Source organism: Poromitra crassiceps (assembly GCF_964638095.1).
Source record: "Poromitra crassiceps genome assembly, chromosome: 12".
NCBI lineage: Eukaryota > Metazoa > Chordata > Actinopteri > Beryciformes > Melamphaidae > Poromitra > Poromitra crassiceps.
In genome coordinates this window covers 18,034,763-18,059,582 of record NC_139632.1, presented here as the reverse complement: position 1 = coordinate 18,059,582, position 24,820 = coordinate 18,034,763, and the positions used below count along the sequence as shown (strand labels likewise).

The 24,820-nt window shown below is 44.7% G+C and overlaps 1 protein-coding gene across 1 annotated transcript; it reads left to right on the top strand.

Moving 5' to 3' along the window:
- Positions 1-350: 350 nt before the first annotated feature.
- Positions 351-24,612, top strand: LOC310786059 (unconventional myosin-Vb; the record flags this gene model as incomplete). The annotated part of the gene is given in 36 exon segments (XM_083647242.1): positions 351-377; positions 1,112-1,222; positions 1,362-1,530; positions 2,070-2,214; positions 2,440-2,596; positions 2,746-2,889; positions 3,089-3,170; positions 3,329-3,436; positions 4,050-4,162; positions 4,301-4,569; positions 4,763-4,844; positions 5,889-6,029; positions 6,462-6,593; positions 7,025-7,108; positions 7,321-7,446; positions 7,671-7,768; positions 7,895-7,981; positions 8,755-9,075; positions 9,591-9,747; positions 10,021-10,260; positions 10,960-11,169; positions 11,318-11,411; positions 12,124-12,272; position 12,414; positions 12,417-12,598; positions 12,935-13,026; positions 13,158-13,266; positions 13,751-13,850; positions 20,692-20,814; positions 22,042-22,193; positions 22,521-22,610; positions 22,933-23,071; positions 23,173-23,464; positions 23,999-24,173; positions 24,280-24,360; positions 24,451-24,612. Coding segments are annotated over 36 exon segments (4,944 nt in total).
- Between the last annotated feature and the right edge of the window lie 208 nt (positions 24,613-24,820).

Below are 24,820 nucleotides of genomic sequence, written 5' to 3'. Positions count from 1 at the left end.
ATCTGTTCTTTCCGATCAAAGTGTAATGTACAAAGTATTTTTTTTTCTGGTTAAACTTGTTTATAATGTCAACTTGATAGTATTTTTAACATCCAAAAGTATCATTCATAAGAGCCACTCTGCTTGATTCCAGCTTGTTCTAAATGGATGAATCAGTGCATCCTCACAGATTAACAGTTAACCTGACAGTCCTCATGCCTCTGTGTTCGCCCGGACAAAGTGCACATACTCTCACAACTTGGCTGTTGTGCAGGGGAGCACAGGACGCCGGCCGGCACACAGAGGACTCTCTGTATGCTGCCCCCTTCTGAAGCTATCAATGCCTCCTCACCGGCTTTATATTAGTTAAGATGGCAACAATGGAGTTATACAGCAAGGTAAGGCTGGATTGAATTTGAGTTCTTACAACGATGCAATGTTTATCATTCTTGGCTGTGGCAATTATATGGTACCTTTTAAACAAGTACAAGTGCAGTATTTGTTAGTATTGAGTTGTTTAGAAACAGATTGTTGTTCACGGTCTTTTAGCATTGTTTCAGTTGAAAGACATTGTGCAATAATGTGCTTTTTTAAAAGATCAGTTATTTTGGACTTACACTTACAATGGGAAATAACTTTTGAACTGAATTTTGTGTTCCTGGTCCCATCCCTAACACTGGCACGTGTAATGATTCTCCGATTGCCTATATTTCACAAGGTTTGTTGGTAAGAGATGAGGTACATATCTGGAACTAAATTCATTTTTTGTTCAAGTTGTAATACTTCAATAAATGTGTTGGACTGGTTAAAAAAAACTCATGAAGCTGGTGGATAATAGCTAATCCAAGTTACAGGAGGATGACCAGTGTTAATTTTTAACACTGTTTAGGAGCCTTTTATGCTGATAGGAGACAAATGTCTTGTCTGGGTGGGGCCAGGAAGTGTAACATGTAGCTACACGGATGCTGACAAACAGGAAATAAAACGTTATGTAATGCTCTCATCTCCAGCTGTGTCTGATGGAATCTGAATCCATTCACCTCACTGTCTTTCCCTCTCCCTGTCTCTCATTCAATCTCACCTTCACCTCTTACTATTTTGACATACATGAAGCAGTGTGTTCCTTTGCTAGGGAGCGAGTGTGTGGATTCCAGACCCAGAAGCAGTCTGGGTTTCGGCCCAGCTCCTTCAGGAATACAACCCAGGACAAAACCACCTCCTGCTACAGCTCTCCGATGGCATGGTGAGACACAGTGTGCAAGACAGTTATTCTGTCATCTAAGAATCAGTGCAAACGCTCAAGCATCATGCCACTAAGCTCCATCTCCCTCCTTCCACCTTTATAAAGCACTAGCCTATAAAACCCCCCTCTCCACTGGCAGCAGGTCCAGTTCCCCGTGGCATCTCCCTCTGACCTCCCTCTCCTGGGGAACCCGGACATCCTGGAGGGGGAGAACGATCTCACCGCGCTCAGCTTCCTCCACGAGCCGGCCATCTTGCACAACCTCCGGGTTCGATTCCTGGACTACAGCAGTATCTACACCTACTGTGGTGAGCGGGCAGGTGGAGAGGGATGATGAGATGAGAGAAAGAGGATGAGATGGGGAGGGTGAAAAAAGAATAATCTTAAAACAGGGAAGATTGTCCAACCCAAAGTTGGCGAGCATGAGGGACAGAAGGTTGTGATGGTAGAGATTTTGGGTGGCAAACAGCCAGCAGCAGGCAGCTCCCGTGTGCTTCTGTCTCCATGATTATAGCTCATTGTGTCATCTTTATTACCACAGGTTTAAGGTTCACAGGAGCAACCCTGCCATATATATAAAATGGTCCTTCATAAAGAATAAAGATGTAGTTACTTATCTGCTATTAAAATGATACAAATGTATTTAGATTCGTAATTAGATTTGCATTGTGAATGCTAATGTTACTACGGGGGATATTCCGGTGCTTTTATTTGAAGGGATATCTAATATGTATATTGGGTACAGTCAAAACTAGGTGTAGTTAGAGCAAATTCTGTCGTTTCTTTGGATCGTTCTCTCTCAAAATGATGTCCTATCAACATCCGTATTCTCCCACTGTCCGTCCAGGTATTATGTTAGTGGCCATCAATCCCTATGATGAGCTACCCATATATGGAGAGGAGGTGATAGATGCATACAGCGGTCAGGACATGGCTGACATGGAGCCTCACATCTTCTCGGTGGCCGAGGAGGCCTACCGCACCATGACCAGGTCAGGGCTTAGGGGTCAGAGGTCAGACCCACAACAACCAGAAACCATTCTCATCCATTTGAATAGAAAACTGAACACAAAAATGTAATATTTCCCACTCCCCCTAGCTAATGGCATACTATGAAGGATAGTCAAAGCATGTGGTGTTTGAGATTCATGATGTAAAACAACTCAAACATTAGCACTAACTGGTGCTGGTGGTCAGAGTATCCCGTCTCTGTACAGGGAGGAGAAAAACCAGTCCATCATCATCAGCGGGGAATCTGGCTCGGGGAAGACGGTCTCGGCCAAATTCACCATGCGATACTTTGCTGTGGTGGGAGGAGCCGCACGGCAGACCACCGTGGAGGAGCGCGTTCTGGCCTCCAACCCTATCATGGAGGTGATTGATGGGGGAAGAATTGAACGGGCAGATGGAGCGATGGATGGATGTATTGGTTAGGAAGTCTCTCTCACTGAGGAGGTGACTATTGAGATGTTCCAACCTTTCTAAAAAGAAACACAAAGAAAACACTGGGTTCTTGTCCACAGGCCATCGGAAATGCCAAAACCACACGAAATGACAACAGCAGTCGTTTCGGGAAGTACATTGAGATAGGCTTCGGCAGGAAGGGCGACATCATCGGGGCAAACATGAGGACGTATCTGTTGGAGAAGTCTAGGGTCGTCTTCCAGGTGAGCTCACCTGCACTGCTGTAAAATAATAATAATAATTTCCTGAACCAAAAAAATGATCCAACACATTTAATCTTAAGGGATTTCTTTTCACAAAACAATCTCTCATTATGTTTAAAGCTGAAATGTTATGCTGCAAAGGCCATGTATTTAATGCATCTGTCCATGATTGTGATATATATATTTATGTGTATGTAAGGCATCGGCAGAGAGAAACTACCATATCTTCTACCAGCTGTGTGCTTCGAGAGCGCTGCCAGAAATGAGGACCCTCAAACTGGGTGAGACTCCACCACCACAGGCCACTCCTTCACTTTGTCTCAAAAGGTCTCCATGTCCACGACGTCCATAGATTGTGATGGTTCATTTTGGGGGAATATTGTCTCATTTGGGACATTTGCTTCCATCATGACTGGGTGTGTTTTGTGTCGTCCTCCAGAGGCACCTGAGCATTTCCGCTATACCAACCAGGGAGGAGAGATGCAGATACCTGGTACTGATGACTTGGAGGACCTGGAGCGCACTCGCAATGCTTTCTCCATTCTGGGTATAGTATTACCATTCACACACAGACACACAGACACACACACACACACACACACACACACACACACACACACACACAGACACACAAACACACGCATGTGCGCGCGGGCATGCATAGTCATTCTGTTTGAGGTCAATTTCATAAGGCCCTGAAATCATTTAAATAAATAAACCAGACAGTTTGTATGTTGAATCCAGTGTTGTAGTCGAGTCTAGTTGGACTGAGTCCTGGACACATTTTCAGGACTTGTGACTCAACTTGGATTTGAGCACTGATGACTTGGACTTGGACTTGGACTCAAGCGTTGATGCATTTGGACTCGGAAGTTGGAGACTTGGACTCCTTAATAGATTTTTTTTATTTTTGTAATAGGCCCTAATAATTTGGCATAAGATATTGATAGCTAAATTAATACTGTGACATTATTCAAATTCGTGCAAGGGTAGGCAGTTGTCTTACACCTATATGTAGATTTACACTAGTCGAATCGACTTGGACTTGACTCAGACTCTTCTTTGATGACTCGGACTTGGACTTGAACACTGGGGACTTGAGACTCGACTCAGACTCGATATATTAGTAACTTGACTACAACACTGGGTTGAATCTGCAGGTGTGCAACCCGAGCAACAGATGGAGCTCTTCAGGATCCTGGCGGCTGTTCTGCACCTGGGGGATGTCAACATACAAGCCAGTGGGAGAGGTGGCGATCGCAGCTACATTGATGTAAGACACGTTTGTTAAATGTACAACATGTCTCCCTGGGATTGCTTCAGGCTCTGTATAGACATTTCCACAACTATCTTCACATTTCTCTATCAGTGCACATACTGCAGCTGCCTTAAGTCCTGTGTCTTTTCCCAGGCGGAGGACCGCTCGTTGGCTGTCTTCTCCAAGCTGTTAGGAGTGGAAGGCTCCCAGATGGCCCACTGGCTGTGCCACCGCAGGCTGGCGGTAGGGGGTGACATGCTGGTCAAACCCGTGTCCGGTCAGCAGGCCGTGGAGGCCAGGGACGCGCTGGCTAAACACATCTATGGCCAGCTGTTCATCTGGACTGTCCAGAGGCTCAACTCAGCCCTGCGCTCACAGAGAGGGAAGCCCAAATCCTTCATAGGGGTGCTGGATATCTATGGGTGAGGGAGTCCATTTGTTTGGTGGCACGGGATAGAAGGTCATTCCTTTCCGCGGCCTTATTACACTGGAAGATTATTTTAAGATGTCAGAGAGATTAGACGATATTGGCTTTGAGGGTAAGAAAAAATGTGTGCGTCAGTATCTTCAATACATAACTACAAAGTTGAACTCAGCTTCCCCTCTCTCTTGCAGGTTTGAGACCTTTGACAGAAACAGTTTTGAGCAGTTCTGTATAAATTATGCAAATGAAAAACTGCAACAGCAATTCAACAGGGTAAGTCATGTGACAGACAGACAAGTCATCTCTATCTGCCCTTCTGTACTTGTGCATTTGTGCACACATGCATGGCTTGGAGCCAACGTCAGTGTACTTGCATGTGCCAATGGCCAAATCAGTGTCAGACTCTCCAATTCAGATTCCATTCAATTCAATTATATTTATTTCCAACAATGTTGGTTTATTGCCATGAAATAGTTTTGCCAAAGCACAAGCAACAAATAACAGATTATGGCAGAATCAGTCAGCAACTATGATGATTACACATTAACAGCAACAAATGGTTCAATAATGATAATATCATATTAATCAATCAGTAAATCAATATAAAAAAATAAAGAACGTGTGGCATGTACAGTACTGTTTTTTCCCCCCGCTGTTAATGTTCCTCCTGTCTGTATTTTTTTTCTGCCAGTCTCCTAGAATAGTGGTTCTTCTCAAATGGGGGTCCGTGGCACTTTGCCAGGGAATCCACAAAAAGTTTTCAGGAAAATAAAAATAAAAACGTTTTGTGTGTGCAAAAACTTCATAGTTCAACGGAAATATTGTATGCTTTAAATCTAAAATGATTCATGGATCACATTCTAATCTAACAAACCTATCAATTTAAAAGTCAAGCACGTTACCATGGAAACAATTAAGCTTAGCGGCCTTAGCCCAAAATCACGAATCAGAATGAGGGGGTCCCCGGTATATTTTCTATCTTGTAAGGGGTCCTTGGCTGAAAAACTTTTGAGAACCTCTGTCCTAGAATATGTTGTAATATCTATTTGTACAAATGAGTTATGTTGTTTTGAGGAAGTACTGTAGGCTTCTCTCATATGCAGTGTGAGATGCTGCTCTGTCGCCTCTCTTTGGGAGCAGAACAAGCACAGACTGTCCTCCCTGTGTGACGGGCTGTTTCTCTGGCCAAGCTAGCCTCACTCATTTGTCAACGATTTTCTCCATTTGTCATCAGTCACGATGGTTCAGAGTCAAATATTTGACTTGTTTGCTTTGAGATTGGTCTGATTTTTTTCTCTCCTGATCGGTCGTCTGCAGCATGTGTTCCAGTTGGAGCAGGAGGAGTATGTGCGGGAGGAGCTGGCCTGGAGCAGGATCGAGTTCAGTGACAATCAGCAGTGCATCACTCTGATAGAGGGACAGCTGGGCCTGCTCGACCTGTTAGATGAGGAGTGCAGGGTGTGTCTTTCTCTCTCTCTCTCTCTCTCTCTCTCTCTCTCTCTCTCTCTCTCTCTCTCGTGTCCTTCTCTTGCTCTCTTTTTTCTTTTTATCTGTCTATCCTTCTAAAAATTAGACTTGCCTCCATAGTGGCTACAGTTTGTTTTGTATGAGGTGTGGTGTCTATTCAAACTACTGGTACAGTATATCTGAAAGGAAAATGACTCTGTATCCTCACTATTGCAAGACAAAATGTTTCAGTCCAAAATGTTTAAATGTTTAAAAGTAATATAACTGCGGGTATAAATACGATCTGTAGAAATGTGCTGTTCCTTTTTTAATACCTTGATCTTTTGAGTAGCACAGAAATGGGAAGGCCTTCTGAAATGTCTGCGTTTGCTGATGCTCAACCAAACACCAGTCTCTTTGATCTTTGTCTGTATGACTGCTCAGATGCCTAAAGGTTCAGACGGGAGCTGGGCAAGGAAGCTGTATGAGCAGCACCAGAGCCCCAAGCCACACCCTCACTTCCGTAAGCCTCGCATGTCCAACAGCGCCTTCGTCATACTGCACTTTGCTGATATGGTGAGTCAACATTGTGCTGCTCTAAACAGATATTTTATATTAGTAGTAGTAGTAGTATTAGTATTATTGTTAGTATTATTATTTTCAGGGACAATGCATATTAATGAACATTTGTTCAAATGTATATGCCAGATTTAGCCAGAGGCTAGTTTCCATCTGTGGTCCCTGTGGCAGGTTGATGTTACAATATAAACATGGAAGAAACACATCATATATAAACAACGATTCAAAATACAATGCTTCAGCATGCGCTGGGACGCGTCATCAGTGATGTTAACTGGGGTCGTAAGGTGTTTTCGGGTCTATCCAACATCATACACCCTCGCCCAGTAGACCCAGCCGAGGCCAATTAAGACCCCGACCCCTTCAATTAGCTTTAAAAAAGGATGGCAGTATTTGTATTAACAGATGTTTTTAATTTCTCACATCAGGTGCAATATGAATGTGGCGGCTTTTTAGACAAGAATCGAGATACAGTCTTTGAGGAGCCCATTAATATTCTGAGAGCAAGTCAGGTATTTAGTTGTATTTATCATATCTCATTCATTCACTTCAGTTCTGTGTGAGGAAAGAATCGCTCACTTTCCTTTGATCTCTGGTCTGTGTCTGTGTGCACACTTGCACTTGTGTGCGTGTGTGTATGCGTGTGTATGCGTGCGTGTGTGTGTGTGTGTGTGTGTGTGTGTGTGTGTGTGTGTGTGTGTGTGTGTGTGTGTGTGTGTGGCAGTCAGAGCTCGTGGCTGAGTTGTTCCAGCAGGAGCCAACAGGAGGCAGTGTGTCCTCTCTGGCCAATGGAAACATTCGCTCAGGGAAGAGAGCCCACAGAGAACATAAGCTGAGTGTGGGCTTCCAGGTAGACTCAACATGCATGTTTACTGTGGACTGAGCAGAACAGTGACACCTGGTGCACATATTGTTATCACTTTCTGTCATTCTTTGTCTTTAATTTACCGTAATCACAGTTCAATTCATTCCTATACATTTTTGGTGAATATGTGTGTCTTGTGGTCTTAGCAGAGAGTTTGTAAGAGAGTAAGCTTTGTCATGATTTTTTCTCTCTCTCTCTCTCTCCTGTAGTTCCGTCAGTCCTTACAGCTGCTGATGAACACTCTGAACAGCACCACTCCTCACTATGTGCGCTGTATCAAACCCAACGACCTCAAAGAGGCTTTCCTGTAAGTCCGGCCCTGTCTTTATTTGCCTGCTCTTGACAGAATCAAATATGCATGCAGATCTTTGTATCATTTGTACTGAACGCTGCTGTGTGCACTAAGCAGGCTATAACAGTCTTTGCTTGTTAGGTTTGACCCTAAGAGGGCAGTCCAGCAGCTGAGAGCCTGTGGGGTTTTGGAGACCATTCGTATCAGCGCTGCAGGCTATCCATCCAGGTACGCAGTCCTTTATAGACATTCCTCTCAACAACGCCCTCATACAACACCAGCACTGAGTATCAGGTCTCGTTCATTTTATCTGCGAAAATCATGTCAGAATATCTGTAGCTGCATTCAGTGCTATACCTTTCTCCTCTATGTCAAGGATCATAAAAACAGATAGACTAGTGTCTGGTTTCCTGTTTTACCATTTAAGCCAAAGAACGCATTTGATTTTCGAACACATAATATGCTATAACAGGGCTTTTCAAAGTCTGAGACTGTGGGCCTCCCCTCAGACAAAGCTTGGACGCCCCCTTCCCGTGTACTTGCTTAGTTTACCTTAATTCCTGGATGCCCATGGGATCATCATGATTATATGATTTGATGCCACAAACACTCATCAATTGATCTAAGATAGCCTGATGTTGCTGTTGGACATACTTCAGCAGACTGCACCAACTACACGAAAAAAGGTCTGTCTGAAGGCATTTATGGGTTTCTGACTCTGGGAACGTGGGAAAAACTGTAAAATTCCCCCCAAACCACGGCATCTCTTTAAACAAGTAATACACATTTAGGCTATTCTATTTGATCTCCTTTTGATAACATTTACAACAATAACAACATACGGCATTGGAATAACTAATGTAGACCTACTATTATTTTCACTTCCATTCACTGAGCTTCCCCTGAAACTGTTTGGAGCCCCACTGCGTTGGTACATTTGAACTCTGTGCTAAAACAAGCTGATTCCTCAAGGATCTTCTGTACTAAATCGTTGTTGCCAGATGGACGTACGAGGAGTTCTTCAGCCGGTATCGTGTTCTGCTTGGAGGGGCTGCGAGTGAGGAGCGGGCCCAGGCCTCGTGCCGGCGGGCCCTGCCTGAGCTCATCCCGGACCCGGAGCAGTTCTGCTTTGGAAAGAGCAAAGTGTTTTTCCGGGCCGGCCAGGTGGCTCTGCTGGAGAGGCTGAGGGCCGAGAGGCTGCGTGCGGCCGGAGTCATCATCCAGAGCTGGGTCAGAGGATGGCTGGCACGCATCGCATACACCAGGACCCGCTGGGCAACTGTCACCATACAGAGATACTGCAGAGGAGCCCTGGCCAGACGGTGAGCATGGAGAGAGAGATTTGTGTGTGTGTGTGTGTGTGTGTGTGTGTGTGTGTGTGTGTGTGTGTGTGTGCGCGCGTGTGTGTGTGCGTGCGTGTGTGTGTGTGTTTCTGTGTGTGTGAGAGAAAGAGAGAGAGAGGGAAATATATTTTCTGGTACGCAATATGTAATTATATAGTGCATTCCATGTCACACTATTCCTTTTTTTTTTTTAAGGAATATGCCAAGTTTTTTTTTGGCATATTCAAAACAAATTAAGACAAATATAAATTAAGATTATTTGTCATTTATCAAAGCAACAAGTTCAAATTCTTTCACTTATGAGATAGTACTAGTCACCCACCATCGTTCTGCTATCCTAAGCAGTTAGCATGGAGCACCAGGATGAACGACACATGAATGACGTTTTCGTGTCTGTGTTCTCATCAGTGGCAAAATCGACCAATCTGCTAATCTACCCAAAACACAATATCAGGCACTTAAATTCTGTCTTGCTTCTTGTCTGTTTGCGGCAGGCTGGCCCTGACCCTGCGCTACACCAAGGCAGCCTTGGTGATCCAGAAGACCTATCGCATGGTGCTGGTCCGACAGCTGTTCCTCATGATCCGCCAGGCCACCGTCACCATTCAGGCCTTCACCAGAGGCACACTGGCACGCCGCAGGCACAGACTGGTCAGCAGTCAATAATGGACTCCACAAAATCTATCTGCTTCAAAACCTATTTAAAAATATCTTCACTTGATTTATTATCTGGTCTTGTTTCATTGTTACCGATTTCATACTGTAATTACTTCAAATTGATCTACTTCCTTGTCAACCAGACCTGTTGAGAAATCAATCATGACTACTTAGTTTTGGCGGTGTGTCCACCTTTGAGCTTGTTTAAACATCAGGCAAGTTAAACCAAGCTCATTTCACCTTTGAAACCATATTGCCCTCCCTCAGGTGGTGGCGGAGCGTGCGGCGGTGTTACTGCAGGCCACAGTGCGTGGCTGGCTGGCGAGGCGGGCGTTCAGGCGCGTCAGAGAGGCAGTGGTGTTCATGCAGTGTTGCGCGCGGCGCAGAGCGGCCAGGAGAGAGCTGCTGAAGCTGAAGACAGAGGCTCGCTCAGTGGAGAGGTTCAGAGAGCTCAACAAGGGCATGGAGGTCAAACTGATGCAGCTGCAGCTCAGAGCTGACCAGCAGGTGGGGCAAGAGTTGAGGAGGAGGGGTTTGGTTACAATGCTACACGTCTGTCTGAACAAGTCATTTAATCTTATAAATGTGTGCATCACGGTTGTGGCCATTCATGAACTGAACAGGGAATGCATGGTCAATTCCAATTGAATTGCTGGAGTTGCTGTTGGAATGTGAATGTTAGCCAGCTCTAGGTAGCACAATGTGAATTGGAATGTCAGGAAACAGAATTGAATTCAATTAAATTCCAAGAAACTCCACTCCTAAGAGAGGTTGTCTTGACTTGCTAAACATTATAACGTGATCAAACAAATAAAATATACATTCAATCATACTGTATGCATTGTATGTTATGCATCACGTACCACCTGGAAGGTACCTTTAACATTTTATGGTATTTAGTATTGATAATATACAGTATGTTTAATCTCTGATATGTATGTATATAAGAAAACAAGAAGGAAAGAAAAGACATAGAATTTAATAGAATTTAATTAATTAATTCCTGAAATTCCAATTTACCATAATTCAAATTCTGTTTTCTGTAGGTTTCGATGCACCAGTTGAATTGTAATTGATGAGTTCACCAACCAGACACGCCAGCAACCATGGTGTGCATGAACAGTAACAATGTGTGTTTGTGTGTGTGTGTGTGTGTGTGTGTGTGTGTGTGTGTGTGTGTGTGTGTGTGTGTGTGTGCGCATCCAGGCCAGGGAGAGTGCTGCTCTGAGAGAGACCCTCTCTGCCGAGCGGGAGGCAAAGGCTGCTGAGCTGGAGGCCCTGAGGGGGGCGCTGCAGAAACTAGAGAGTCAGAAACAGGAGCGGCCCCCACCCGGCCCAGTCATCAGTGAGAGGGAGGTGGAGGAGAACAGGAGAGCCCAAGAGAAAGCCACTCAGGAGATCCTTCGACTCACACAGGTGAGCCCGCCAACCCAAGAATAGCTTTGCACCTATCAAGCTGTGCAGGTGTTTGTATTTGTACTATTTTTACAGATTTTTAGGGTAGAGTGGTCTTCCACGATGTGTCTTCTTCTTCTCTCTCTCTTACTTTTCATCCTTGATAAAGGAGCTGCAAGCCCTGCACAAAGAACGGGACAGATTGGGGAAAGAGAAAGAGGATTTCTCTGCTCGCTTGCTTGAACAAGAAAAAGCACAGGAGGGTTAGTAGGTTTTCTTTTTGTCAGCATCACACCATCTTCAGTTTTCTAAATGTTCTATAACTTCAATTCATATGTGACCATTTATTTCTCTATTGCACACACTTTTTCACTTTTTATCAAGTTTTTCGTCCCAATTGTACTTGGCCAATTCCCTGATAGGATGCCCGGTCGTTGTGCAGCCCTTTCTATGAATTCGGGGAGAGCCGTAGACTAGCTAGCACATACTTCCTCCGATCCATGTGCAGTCTCCCCAGCCACTTCTTTACACCTTACAAACTTGGAGTTTCACCGGCAGGACGTAGTGTGTGCAGGGATCATTCTATTCGCCCCAGTTCCCCTCCCCCCTGACCAGGCGCCCCGACCGACCAGAGGAGGTGCTAGTGCAGTGGCCCCGACACATACCCTTAATCCTGCTTCCCACCTGCAGACACGGCCAAGTGTGCCTGGATGGATGCCCGAACAAGCGGGGGTTCAAAGTTCCTCGAACCTGCAACCCACGTGTTGATAGGCAGGGAATCTACCGCTGCACTACCTGGATGCCGCTCAATTGCACACACCTTATCTCTTCTTCTTTCTCTCTCTACCTCTATCCGTGTGTGTGTGTGTGTGTGTGTGTGTCTCTGTGTGTGTGTGTGTGTGTGTGTGTGTGTGTGTGTGTGTGTGTGTGTGTGTGTGTGCGCGTGTGTGTGCGCGTGTGTGTGCGCGCGTGCAGGGTGTGTCCGCCAGGCCGTGTCCCAGGCAAGTGCCGCTCTGAGGGCAGAGCTGGATGAGGAGAGGAGAAAGTATCAAGGTCTGCTGAGAGAGTTCACCAGACTGGAGCAGAGATATGACAACCTGAGGGAGATGAGTCTGCTCAGTGAGGTACATGCATCCACCCACTGATCTTCTCAGTGTCCTAGGATTATTCTATCCATTTTTCGATGGTTGCTCACACTGCATCAAGCGCTCATCGTGGTCACTCAAAGTGTTGTTTTCCCACACGACAGCGCCCAGGGGCCGCAGCACACAAGGGCCACAGGCGGACCGACTCCAGTCAGAGTCTGAGCTTCGAGCCCTTCTCTCCCACCCCCACTTCGCCATCCTTCTCCATCCCCCCACTCTTCCCTTCCCCAGAGGAGGTCCGCAGGGTCAGTGTGACTTCTCCCACCCTGGAGAGGAGCGTTTCCGTCCAGGGCTGCGAGATGATGGTGAGAGACGTAGGGTCACAGGAAAACAAAGCTCAAAGGAGAATAGACCTTTTCCTCAAATAAATTACCAGGATATTCTGTTTTAAAGTAATGCGTTCCTGTTTCATCATAAAATTGCATCGCCTAAGATGGTTGAGAGAACCTTTCATCGATAGTCATACACGTCTAAATGTTCCTCCTCATAATTGTCTATGCTTAATTGGCTTATATAATAATGTGATAGTATTGTATTGTTCTTTGATCTTCTTTGATTCGTAATCAAAACTCAGAAGACCACAGAAAAGCACTGCCTAAGTGCGCTGACTGGAAGCGAACACATTATGTTTGCACTTATAGGCGCCATTGATGGAGAGGATGGACGTGCCTGCAGTGAGGATGAGAGGAGAGGACCTGGCACACGCCTACGATGCTGTACGAGTGGCCAACAAGTAAGTCTGTCACTATTCACTCACTAATTCCCACCAGATGGAGCTACCCACTAATTTAGTGCAACAGTTTTGATGTGAGATGATTCAGAGTTTCCTCCATCCTGTTTCGTCTCTCCCTCTGTGTCTGTCAGGTTTCTGGAGAGCCAGCTGCGGAGTCAGCGCAGTCAGTGGGAGGAGGATGTGGAGGCTCTCAAGCGCCAGCTTAGTAGAACCATCTGTGATCCGTCCTCTGCTGCAAAGGTATGGACCTGATCATCTGGTCATCTGTGCTGCAGTCTGAGGGATACTGATGATGACAACCCTATGCATGAAGGATTGTTTAGGGCAGTGATCAAGCTCTACTGGTCTCTGCCTCAACAGTTTCTGCTCCCCATCTGTGTGTGATTATGATGCCCTGTGTGTGTGTGTGTGTGTGTGTGTGTGTGTGTGTGTGCGTGCGTGCGTGTGTGTGCGTGTGCGCGCGTGTGTGTATAAAAAACAACGGGTGCTAAGATAAACAATAGAGGTAATGTACATAATAGAGAGACTATGGAGACAACAATGCAAATAATAATTCATTATAATTCCCTATTATAAATCATTCAGGTGGAAAGTGATAGCTAAATGCCTGAAATTTAAAATGCAAGTGTGTGTGTGTGTGTGTGTGTGTGTGTGTGTGTGTGTGCGCGTGTGTGTGTGTGTGCGTGTGCGTGCGTGCGTGTGCGTGCGTGCCGTTCATATGCAGGAGCTACTAGAAGCTAGAGATCTGGAGTGTGTGAGGCTGAGGAGGGAGGTGAAGGAACTCAGAAACACAGTCACACTCAGACGACTCCTGGCTCGAGCAGGTGAAACATGACATGATATGATATAGACCAGGGGTGGGCAACTATTTTTCATGGGGGGCCACATGAGAAATCCAGATTGTTGCCGGGGGCCGAACAAATATTGTCATGCCGTAATGGATGGGCAACTTTGATGATAGAGAGGGCCACAAAAAAAGTCCTCGCTACCAGATTTTGCTGAGGGCTGAACGGCGCCAGCGCGAAAAAATTGGGGCATTTGAAGCCAGGTTTAGAGGAATAACTCATTTTAAATTAACAGTTGTGATGTCATTATTCAGTCTTAACCACCAATATTTGATCCTTTTCTCACTCACTCCTATGTCACCACACTCTCCCTGCAGGGCTTGAAATTAACTTTTTTCACCACCTGCCAATATGGCTGCTAGATTTTAAAGTTACCAGCCAATTAGAATTTCCACTATCCGAAATGTTTTTCTTGAAATAAACCAGAATATGAGTGGGTTAATTTAAGCATAAGTATCAGTAAGTGGCCGGGATTCTCAAAGCCTGTGTTGAGGGTCACACGAACATGCACTCTTGAAGCTAAATAAATCCAAAACCAACAAGTTAATTATTTAAATTTCTACTTCAATGTAGAACAGCCATTTCTTACACATGAGATTACTTTTGGCCTTTTAGTCATAAAGATTATTGAAAGATATTCCATATTCCAGACTGAAATGCTATAACAGAAGAATATTGGCCAGAATGACATGAACATTTGGACACTTATTCAGCGGGTATCTTGCATGTTGCGTTCAGGTGCACTGTAAAAAAAAAAAAAAAAAAAACTTTTTTTGCAATTCCATCGCGGGCCACACAGGGGGCCGTATGTTGCCCATGTGTGCTTTATAGTAACGTTCAGTCATAACTCATTTATAATTAAGCCCATAGTTAATGAACTAATCATGTACAAAACACACACACAGTCACATATTTTATACTGTATATGTTGTAAGCCTAATTTTTGCCATCACAGCTGCTTTTTACATATATGGGATAATACAGGCTAATATACAAGGTGTCCCAAGCTCTGAGTCATTATAAACTCAATTAGCTACATAAGCTAATGTTCACATTCAGTCCTTGTATATTTCTCTCATGTGTTCATCATTCCTTTCCTCCTCTGTGTGTGTGTGATTGAGAAATGAGATGCAGGTGGTGTTCATCCTAATTGGCCTGGTCAGGTGTCAGATTGCTGCTGGCTGATTGGCTGGTGGAGAGCATTTAAGCCAGCTGATGCTATCCTGTCGCCCCTTGCTCTCCTCATTCCCAACGATGATGGCTGCTGAGCTGACTGCTGTGTTCTGTCAGGTAGGAACTGTGTGTAGACCTACTTTAGTAGTTCTGCAGAACTTTATTAAGATGTGTCTTTATCTTGGTAGACCTGTGCAGTCTAAACTGTAAATAGTTACCTTCCAGATCTACACTTTTGTACACTGTAAATAACACTTACCCAAGTAGCAGAAAGTAGGGGGAGAAGCCCTTTAGTTTTTTGTAACATTTTCTGATGTTTATTTTGTAGGAGCTTATAGGTAAGAGCTGTGTCTCTTATTTAATCCATCATTTTCTTTTCTTAGGTAAATTTAAGGTTGGGGATTAGTTTGATTGGTTAATTGTGTTGGGGCCATGCTGTGCTCTGAAACTAAACCTGCTACTTGTGAACTTGTGATGGTGGTTTGGCTGATCATCCTTGGGAGTGGGAAGAGTGGGGGCACTTTTGTGTTGCGGTCCGGTTCCCCGAGGCCGGTTCCTAACATAATTGGGTGCTCGTCTGCTTTTCTCATTCATCAGCACGTCGTTTGTGTGTATATATATATTTTATGTTTGTCTGGTGGGCAGTCTTTGTGCAGGTGGTAAATGGTGTTAGTCAAGGTGCCTTTGCATGGAGCTGAGGAAGCTCATGGTGGTAAAGCTGGTGGAGAGGTTTGTTGGAGGAGGAGCCGGTCAGAGGGGACCAGTAAGACTGAGGAGGGGCGTGACAAGGCAGGGCCGTCAGTAGCACCGTTTCTCTTTCTGTGTAGACCGCTACCCTACAAGAGTCTCCGTACATAGACTTGCCTGTCACTCTGACTCCCAAGCCGTCTAAATCAGCGATACAGACGTAGTTACAAGTGTCACAGAAACATTTCAAAGCCACATATTGAGAAGAAGAGTTCATAGCTTCTCGACATTGGGGTTAGAAAGCTCGTCGCTGCTCATAAATGCCTCTTTTCATCTGAAGTCTGTGCTGGTGATATTTTTTACCGAGCTTTCGGCCAGAGTGGCGCTGTTGAGCGCTCTGACGGCTGGGAGCTCTAACCTGGAAAAAATATCACCAGCACAGACTTCAGATGAAAAGAGGCATTTATGAGCAGCGTCGAGCTTTCTAACCCCGACGTCGAGAAGCGATGAACCCTTCTCAATATGTGGCTTTGAAATGTTTCTGTGACACTTGTAACTACGTCTGTATCACTGATTTAGACGGCTTGGGAGTTAGAGTCACAGGCAAGTCTATGTACGGAGACGGGAATCTTGTAGGGTAGCATAGTCTACACAGAAAGAGGAGAAACGGTGCTACTGACGGCCCTGCCTTGTCACGCCCCTCCTCAGTCTTACTGGTCCCCTCTGACCGGCTCCACCTCCAACAAACATCTCCACCAGCTTTACCACCATGAGCTTCCTCAGCTCCATGCACACCATTTACCACCTGCACAAAGACTGCCCACCAGACAAACGTATAAAATATATATATATTCAGACGACGTGCTGACGAACGAGAAAAGCGGACGAGCCCCCAATTATTTTAGGAACCGGCCTCGGAACGGGACCGCAACACAAAAGTGCCCCCACTCCCAAGGATGATCAGCCAAACCACCATCACAAGTTCACAAGTCGCAGGTTTAGTTTCAGAGCACAGCATGGCCCCAACAACAAACTCCCCAACCTTAATCTTACCTAAGAAAAGGATGGATTAAATAAAAGACAGCTCTCACCTAAGCTCCTACAAAATAAACATGAGACAATGTTACAAAAAACTAAAGGGCTTCTCCCTCCTACTTTACTTGGGTAAGATGTTAGTGTACAAAAGTGTAGAGCTGGAAGTAGCTATTTACAGTTTAGACTGCACAGGTCCACCAAGATAACACATCTGAAAGTTCTGCACTGCACAACTAAGTAGGCCTACACAGTTCCTACCTGACAGAACACAGCAAAGAGTTAATACAGAGCCATCATAGGTTGGAGTACAATGAGTGGACTGTTAGTTCAATTACACACTAATGAAAAGAATGATATGAACACATGACACAGACTCAAACGTACTAATGCATTAGCTAGCAAATACAGTTTTGAATGATAGCCCAAACTTTTATTTCATCTTTGTGTGTCTGCACTGTTAAATTAGTTGATCCATCCCCTGCCACCGATGATGGCTGCTCTGTTGACTCTTTGTTCTGTCAGGTAGGCACTGTGTGTAGGCCTACTTTAGTAGTTCTTTAGAACTTGAAGATCTGTCCTTGTCTAGGTAGACTTGTGCAGTCCAAACTGTAAATAGCTACCTTCCAAATCTATACTTTTTTTACACTAAATAACTCTTACCCAAGTAGTAGGAGGGAGAAGCCCTTTAGTTTTGTAACATTCTCGTGTTTATTTTGTAGGAGCTTATAGGTGAGAGCTGTGTATTTTTTTTTTTTTAATCCATCCTTTTCTTAAATAATTTTAAGGTTGGCGATTAGTTTGATTTGTTGATGTTGGGGCCATGCTGTGCTCTGAAACTAAACCTGCTACTTGTGAACCTGTGATGGTGGTTTGGCTGATCATCTTTGGGAGTGGGAAGAGTGGGGGCACTTTTGTGTTGCCGTCCCCTTCCCCGAGGCCGGTTCCTAACATATTTAGGGGGTCGCCCGCTTTTCTCGTTCATCAGCACGTCGTCTGAGTATATATATATATTTTATATGTTTGTCTGGTGGGCAGTCTTTGTGCAGGTGGTAAATGGTGTGCATGGAGCTGAGGAAGCTCATGGTGGTAAAGCTGGTGGAGATGTTTGTTGGAGGAGGAGCCGGTCAGAGGGGACCAGTAAGACTGAGGAGGGGCGTGACAAGGCAGGGCCGTCAGTAGCACCGTTTCGCCTCTTTCTGTGTAGACTATGCTACCCTACAAGAGTCCCATCTCCGTACATAGACTTGCCTGTGACTCTGACTCCCAAGCCGTCTAAATCAGTGATACAGACGTATTTACAAGTGTCACAGAAACATTTCAAAGTCACATATTGAGAAGGGTTCATCGCTTCTCGATGTCGGAGTTAGAAAGCTCGACTCTGCTCATAAATGCCTCTTTTCATCTGAAGTCTGTGCTGGTGATATTTTTTCCAGGTTAGAGCTCTCAGCCGTCACAGCGCCACTCTGGCCAAAGGCTCGGTAAAAAATATCACCAGCACAGACTTCAGATGAAAAGAGGCATTTATGAGCAGCGTCGAGCTTTCTAACCCCGACGTCGAGAAGCTATGAACTCTTCTTCTCAATATGTGGCTTTGAAATGTTTCTGTGACACTTGTAAATATGTCTGTATCGCTGATTTAGACAGCTTGGGAGTCAGAGTGACAGGCAAGTCTATGTACGGAGACTCTTGTAGGGTAGCAGTCTACACAGAAAGAGGACAAACGGTGCTACTGACGGCCCTGCCTTGTCACGCCCCTCCTCAGTCTTACTGGTCCCCTCTGACCGGCTCCTCCTCCAACAAACATCTCCACCAGCTTTACCACCATGAGCTTCCTCAGCTCCATGCAAAGCCACCTTGACTAACACCATTTACCACCTGCACAAAGACTGCCCACCAGACAAACATATAAAATATATATATACACACACAAGACGTGCTGACGAATGAGAAAAGCAGACGAGCACCCAATTATGTTAAGAACCGGCCTTGGGGAACGGGACCGCAACACAAAAGTGCTCCCACTCTTCCCACTCCCAAGGATGATCAGCCAAACCACCATCACAAGTTCACAAGTAGCAGGTTTAGTTTCAGAGCACAGCATGGCCCCAACACAACTAACCAATCAAACTAATCCCCAACCTTAAATTTACCTAAGAAAAGTAAATGATGGATTAAATGAGACACAGCTCTTACCTATAAGCTCCTACAAAATAAACATCAGAAAATGTTACAAAAAACTAAAGGGCTTCTCCCCCTACTTTCTGCTACTTGGGTAAGTGTTATTTACAGTGTACAAAAGTGTAGATCTGGAAGGTAACTATTTACAGTTTAGACTGCACAGGTCTACCAAGATAAAGACACATCTTAATAAAGTTCTGCAGAACTACTAAAGTAGGTCTACACACAGTTCCTACCTGACAGAACACAGCAGTCGGCACAGCAGCCATCATCGTTGGGAATGAGGAGAACAAGGGGCGACAGGATGGCATCAGCTGGCTTAAATGCTCTCCACCAGCCAATCAGCCAGCAGCAATCTGACACCTGACCAGGCCAATTAGGATGAACACCACCTGCATCTCATTTCTCAATCACACACACATATTAGCCTGTATTATCCCATACATGTAAAAAGCAGCTGTGATGGCAAAAATTAGGCTTACAACATATACAGTATATAAAATATGTGACTGTGTGTGTGTGTTTCGTACATGATTAGTTCATTAACTATGGGCTTAATTATAAATGAGTTCTGACTGAACGTTACTATAAAGCACACATGGGCAACATACTCCTATGTCACCACCTGCTCTCCCTGCAGGGCTTGAAATTAACTTTTTTCACCACCTGCCAATATGGCTGCTAGATTTTAAAGTTACCAACCAATTAGAATTTCCACTAGCCGAAATGTTTTTCTTGAAATAAACCAGAATATGAGTGGGTTAATTTAAGCATAAGTATCAGTAAGTGGCCCGGGATTCTCAAAGCCTGTGTTGAGGGTCACACAAGAACAAAAATGCACTCTTGAAGCTAAATAAATCCAAAACCAACAAGTTAATTATTTAAATTTCTACTTCAATGTAGAACAGTCATTTCTTACACATGAGATTACTTTTAGCCTTTTAGTCGTAAATATTATTGAAAGATATTCCATATTTCAGACTGAAATGCTATAACAGAAGAGTATTTCCCAGAATGACATGAACATTTGGACACTTATTCAGCGGGTATATTGCATGTTGCGTTCAAGTGCACTGTAAAAAAATAATAATTTGCAATTGCAAAATTGCAATTCCATCGCGGGCCACACGGGGGCGCCCGCGGGCCGTATGTTGCCCATGTATGATAGACTCACTCAATCAGCCTTAATGACAACCCAACCCACCAGGCTGCTGCAAGTCACAGAAACAGGAAAGTGGGAGGGTTATCACACAATCTATATAGCCCCTCTCCAGCACCACTGTTATCATGTGAATACCTCATAACTCCAATATTGGTGATTTTCCTGTTTTAACTTAACATGAAGCACTACATGGTGTTTTATTTTAGGTTGAGGAACCACTTTCAATCAACTCAAAAATGCATGGTGGTCAAGTTAGAAAGAAGGCTGTTTTTCCTCAGCCCCTGAAAAGTTGACATTTTGAAGATACAAGGTATTCACCTGACAGTAACAGTGTATACTATATATGTACCTACATTGGTACCATGACCCCATATTTTTCTCCTGGAAATAATAATTGAAAAAGTGAGAACAGTCTGAATAAACACTAATTATGAGAGAAAAAACTCTGATGCAATATGGCGTTTGGTTTCATCAGGGAATACAGCATATAACATACGTAACTTACAGATGAATATTGACTCTCTCTCACATCTGTGTAGTCTTGTGTTTGCTCTGCTGTTGTGTTGTGGTGTTGTCCCTGTCCAGTCCTACCATCGGCTTTCACCACAGACGGTTCGGGTCCATCCCAACCTAAACCAGCGCCAGTCAGCGGCCTGCTAGAGTGTAGGAAGAGAGACGAGGCCAAGCTCATCAAGAACCTTATCACCGGTGAGATGGTTCCCCCCTGCCTTAGTCCTATCTATCTATCTATCTATCTATCTATCTATCTATCTATCTATCTACTTATCTATCTATTGTATCTATCTATCTACTGTATCTATCTATCTATCTATCTATCTACTGTATCTATCTATCTATCTATCTATCTATCTATCTATCTATATACTGTATCTATCTATCTAATTATCTACACTATCTATCTATCTATCTATCTATCTATCTATCTATCTATCTATCTATCTATCTATCTATCTACCTACCTACCTACCTACCTCCACAGCAGGTCCAACTGTATTTGAAAATTTACTCAAATCAATATCCATCTCCTGGACATTGTCAATAATAGATAGTCAGTCTGTGTGGGAATGCCCACAAAATGTTACTACGGCTGGCGCGCGAGACTAGATGCTGGGGTAAAACCCCCCATACAGTAGAACTCAATAGGCTGACTCACCAAAGGACGCGGTGCTACGGCTCTACACTACATGGTTGGGGATTCAAAAGCAGGTATATAGATGTCTGTTCAGATGTTACGTTCACTGCGGGTGTTGAATCCCTGATCCTGTCTGCCCTGGCTGGGCTAGCAGCTAAATGCTAACTCTGCTGTGGAAGAACGGGAGGATTTACCCCATGCGGATCCATTGAACGTGCATCTATTGATGAGACACTGACTGTATCTATTGTACAGTTTAGTATGATCAGGAATTAATGACGGGAAAAGAGGCAATAATTTCAAGAGAGAGCCATTCATACAGATAATACGCTGCTAAGCTAGATACAATAGGTAATAAATACCATAGCAAACAGCCTATGCCCTGTTGGAAGAAAACCAGCACCTCTTCAGCAGAAAAACTTCACTCTGTAGAGGGGTTACTACAAGGGATTTGATGGTGACATTTCACACTGTTTAACATAAGACGTGTTATGATTAGTGATACTCAACTGGGGTTCATTATCATTCTCAAGTCACATCAATCTATGACACCCCAACCCGTCTGAACAACCAATCACAATGGAATTACATGGTGGTCTCCCAACATGGCTACTACGGCTTTTTTGAATGCTTCTTCAACATCTTCATGTGCAGAATTTCTAGCAGCGCCTCTGAATATGACTGACTCACACAAGAACTTTTACAACAGGTAACTCTAGAATAGCTGGCGAATATGACCTGGCCCTGCTCACTGTCCCTCTGTGTGTGTGTGTGTGGTTCAGACATTCGTGTGGACAGCGCCCTGTCTCTGCCTCCTGGTCTGGCTGCCAGTGTGACGTTCCTGTGTGTGCGGCAGGCTGACTGCAGCGGAGACCCGAGTCGAGCTCGCTCACTCTGTAGTGCGACTGTCACCGCCATGAAGGGAGCGCTGAAGGTAACCTCAGGCCATAACCTGCTCCATGGACCAGATGGTTGGGGTTTAACGCCTCGGGGCAGTTCAGATTAGGCTGTCACTTACGGAAAGGAATATACAATTGACTTTGAAACACTTCCCTATGATTGTCAAAACATTTTGGCACTGATTGCGTTGTCCTATGTCTGTGTCACACCCCAACAATCTGGCTCGTAAGTTGGAAGAAGCCAACTATAAAAAGGCCAAACATTTCACATAGACACAACCACATTGAACCCCCCCCCTACACCGTCAGCATTGATCTCCAAATGATGACATATGCTTTTCTTGTCTTCCCTTTCCACGCAGAAACATAGTAACGATGTGGACATGGCAGCTCTGTGGCTGAAGAACGCTTGTCTGTTGCACGACCTGTTGAGCCAGCACTCCGCAAAACAGGTAGGAGAAACATTAATTTATTATTTGCATCTAATTGTTTGGAGCATCTTAGAAATGGCAATGGATAAAGCTGATCGTAGTGCAAAGATGATCATAATGCTAAGGAATCAGGGTCTGACTCGACATAGATAATACTCTCAAGACTTTTCCCTAATTGTGTACACAGGCCAGCTAAAATCACAGCTAATTAATGGTTTCAGACAGACTACAATAAAAACAAATGCAGGAACGCAGCAGTCTACAAATTCATAGAATGTTAGAATCTAAACGTATTGAAGAGTAGTCGGGGAGCATTCATGGATCTGTGATTGATTCCTTTCAGGCTGTGACCCTGGATTCAGAGGAACTGGTTCCTTTGACCTGTGACCTGAGTGACTTGATCCGCGCCCTCAGTGACCTCTGCATCCAGGCCTATCAGCAGCTCCTCTCCATCACTGAGTCACATCTACAGAACATCATAGGTACCACAATGACCAAGAAGATGCTGCTACTGCTGACGACTCCTCTCTCCCCTCCACTGTTCCTCTGGTCTCACCTCCCCCTCCCTCTCTTTCTCCTCCAGTTCCTGCCGTATTGGAGAGCGAGACCATCCCGGGTCTGTCTGGTGTTAAGCTGGGAGGGTCTAGGAAGCGAGCTGGCTCAGACCCCAGGATTTTGGACGGCAATGCTCCCACCATGGCCTCAGTGCTGAGGGAGCTGGGGGCCCTTCATACGGCCCTGTCACGTCAGGCTCTGCCCCCAGCGCTGATGGAGCAGGCCTTCCACCAGCTCACCTACCTCATCTCCACCTCCACACTCAACAGCCTGCTGCTGAGGAAAGACATGTGCTGCTGGAACCGCGGCATGCAAATACGGTAGACAGACATGCAACGTGTTCTCGTACAACTGTTTGTATGATACAGTAAAAAAAAGTCAGCAACTTTGATTTGTATTATACCTAGTCATGAACGGATCAGTTCTCTAACTAGGTTAATCAGATCACTGCTAAAACAACGTCCGTTAAGTTTAGGGTTAAGGTTAGGCCGCAAAAAACAACTTGTCTAAGGTTATGGTAAGGTTTGGGTCATGGTTAATCAAGAAAAACTTTGCTGAAAATGAAAAAATCACTCTTAGCAGAAAACGTATTTGCAAGCATTGTGAATTAAACTTGGGTAGCAGGAGTTAAAGGCAAACCTCGATCCCCACTCCCTTACTTTGCACTCGTTATGGTGGTATTTCAATGTGAAATGTCAGTTTCAGCCACTTGCATCCTCTGTTTGTAGAATATCATATGAAATGAGCATGCAATACTTTTCATAATTATAACTATGGATTTTACATGAGATCAGGCTGATATGTACAGACACACATAGCATCATTCTACTCATCACTCTCTTGTTTCCCCCAAGATACAATGTGAGCCTGCTGGAGGAGTGGCTGCGTAGCCACGGTTTGCAGGCAGGGGGCAGTGTGGCCACACTGGAGCCACTCATCCAGGCAGCTCAGCTGCTCCAGGTGGGGAAAAGGACAGAGGCCGATGCACAGGCCCTCGTTCAGACCTGCACTGCCCTGTCCAGCCAGAAGGTGGGTCTCTGTCTACTGCAGAAAAATGAGTTGTGCATCTCCAGTGTGTACAAGGCTCAATGTCTGTCTCTTCAACAGTCTGTTGCTCTGTCATTTTGTTCTACAGATTGTGAAGATTTTGACCCTTTACACTCCAAGCGGTGACCTTGAAGAAAGAGTTACACTGAATTTCATCCGCTCTGTCCAGGTACTGGCTACAGGGGTGAGGACTGTGAGTTTGTTTTTGATAGGCCTATTATGTGTCTCTATGTAACCATCTCTGTCTTCGCTCCCATAGGGGCTTCTCAAGGGCCATTCTGACGGTCAGCCTCCACAGCTACTGATGGACGTGAGGAGAGTGTTTCCTGTCACATTCCCCTACCTGCCTCCGCCCGTCCTACAGGCCGACCAGCTAGACATCCCAGACTCCCTCAAGATCTCCTTTCTACGCAGAGCCTAAAAGCAGGCAGACTGATCATCCAGTGCACCTTCACTTAGGATTATTTTGAGCAAATGTACAGTGGCTAGTCTAGAGTTTCAACATATTAAATCCTCAAGCTACAGTGAATTTAGTATTTGGAAATCGAAGTAGAATAGTGGATTTCTTTTATCTTTTACAAGAATGTAATTATTTTTATTTTTATCAGTGTGGTTGGTAGCCCATAGCG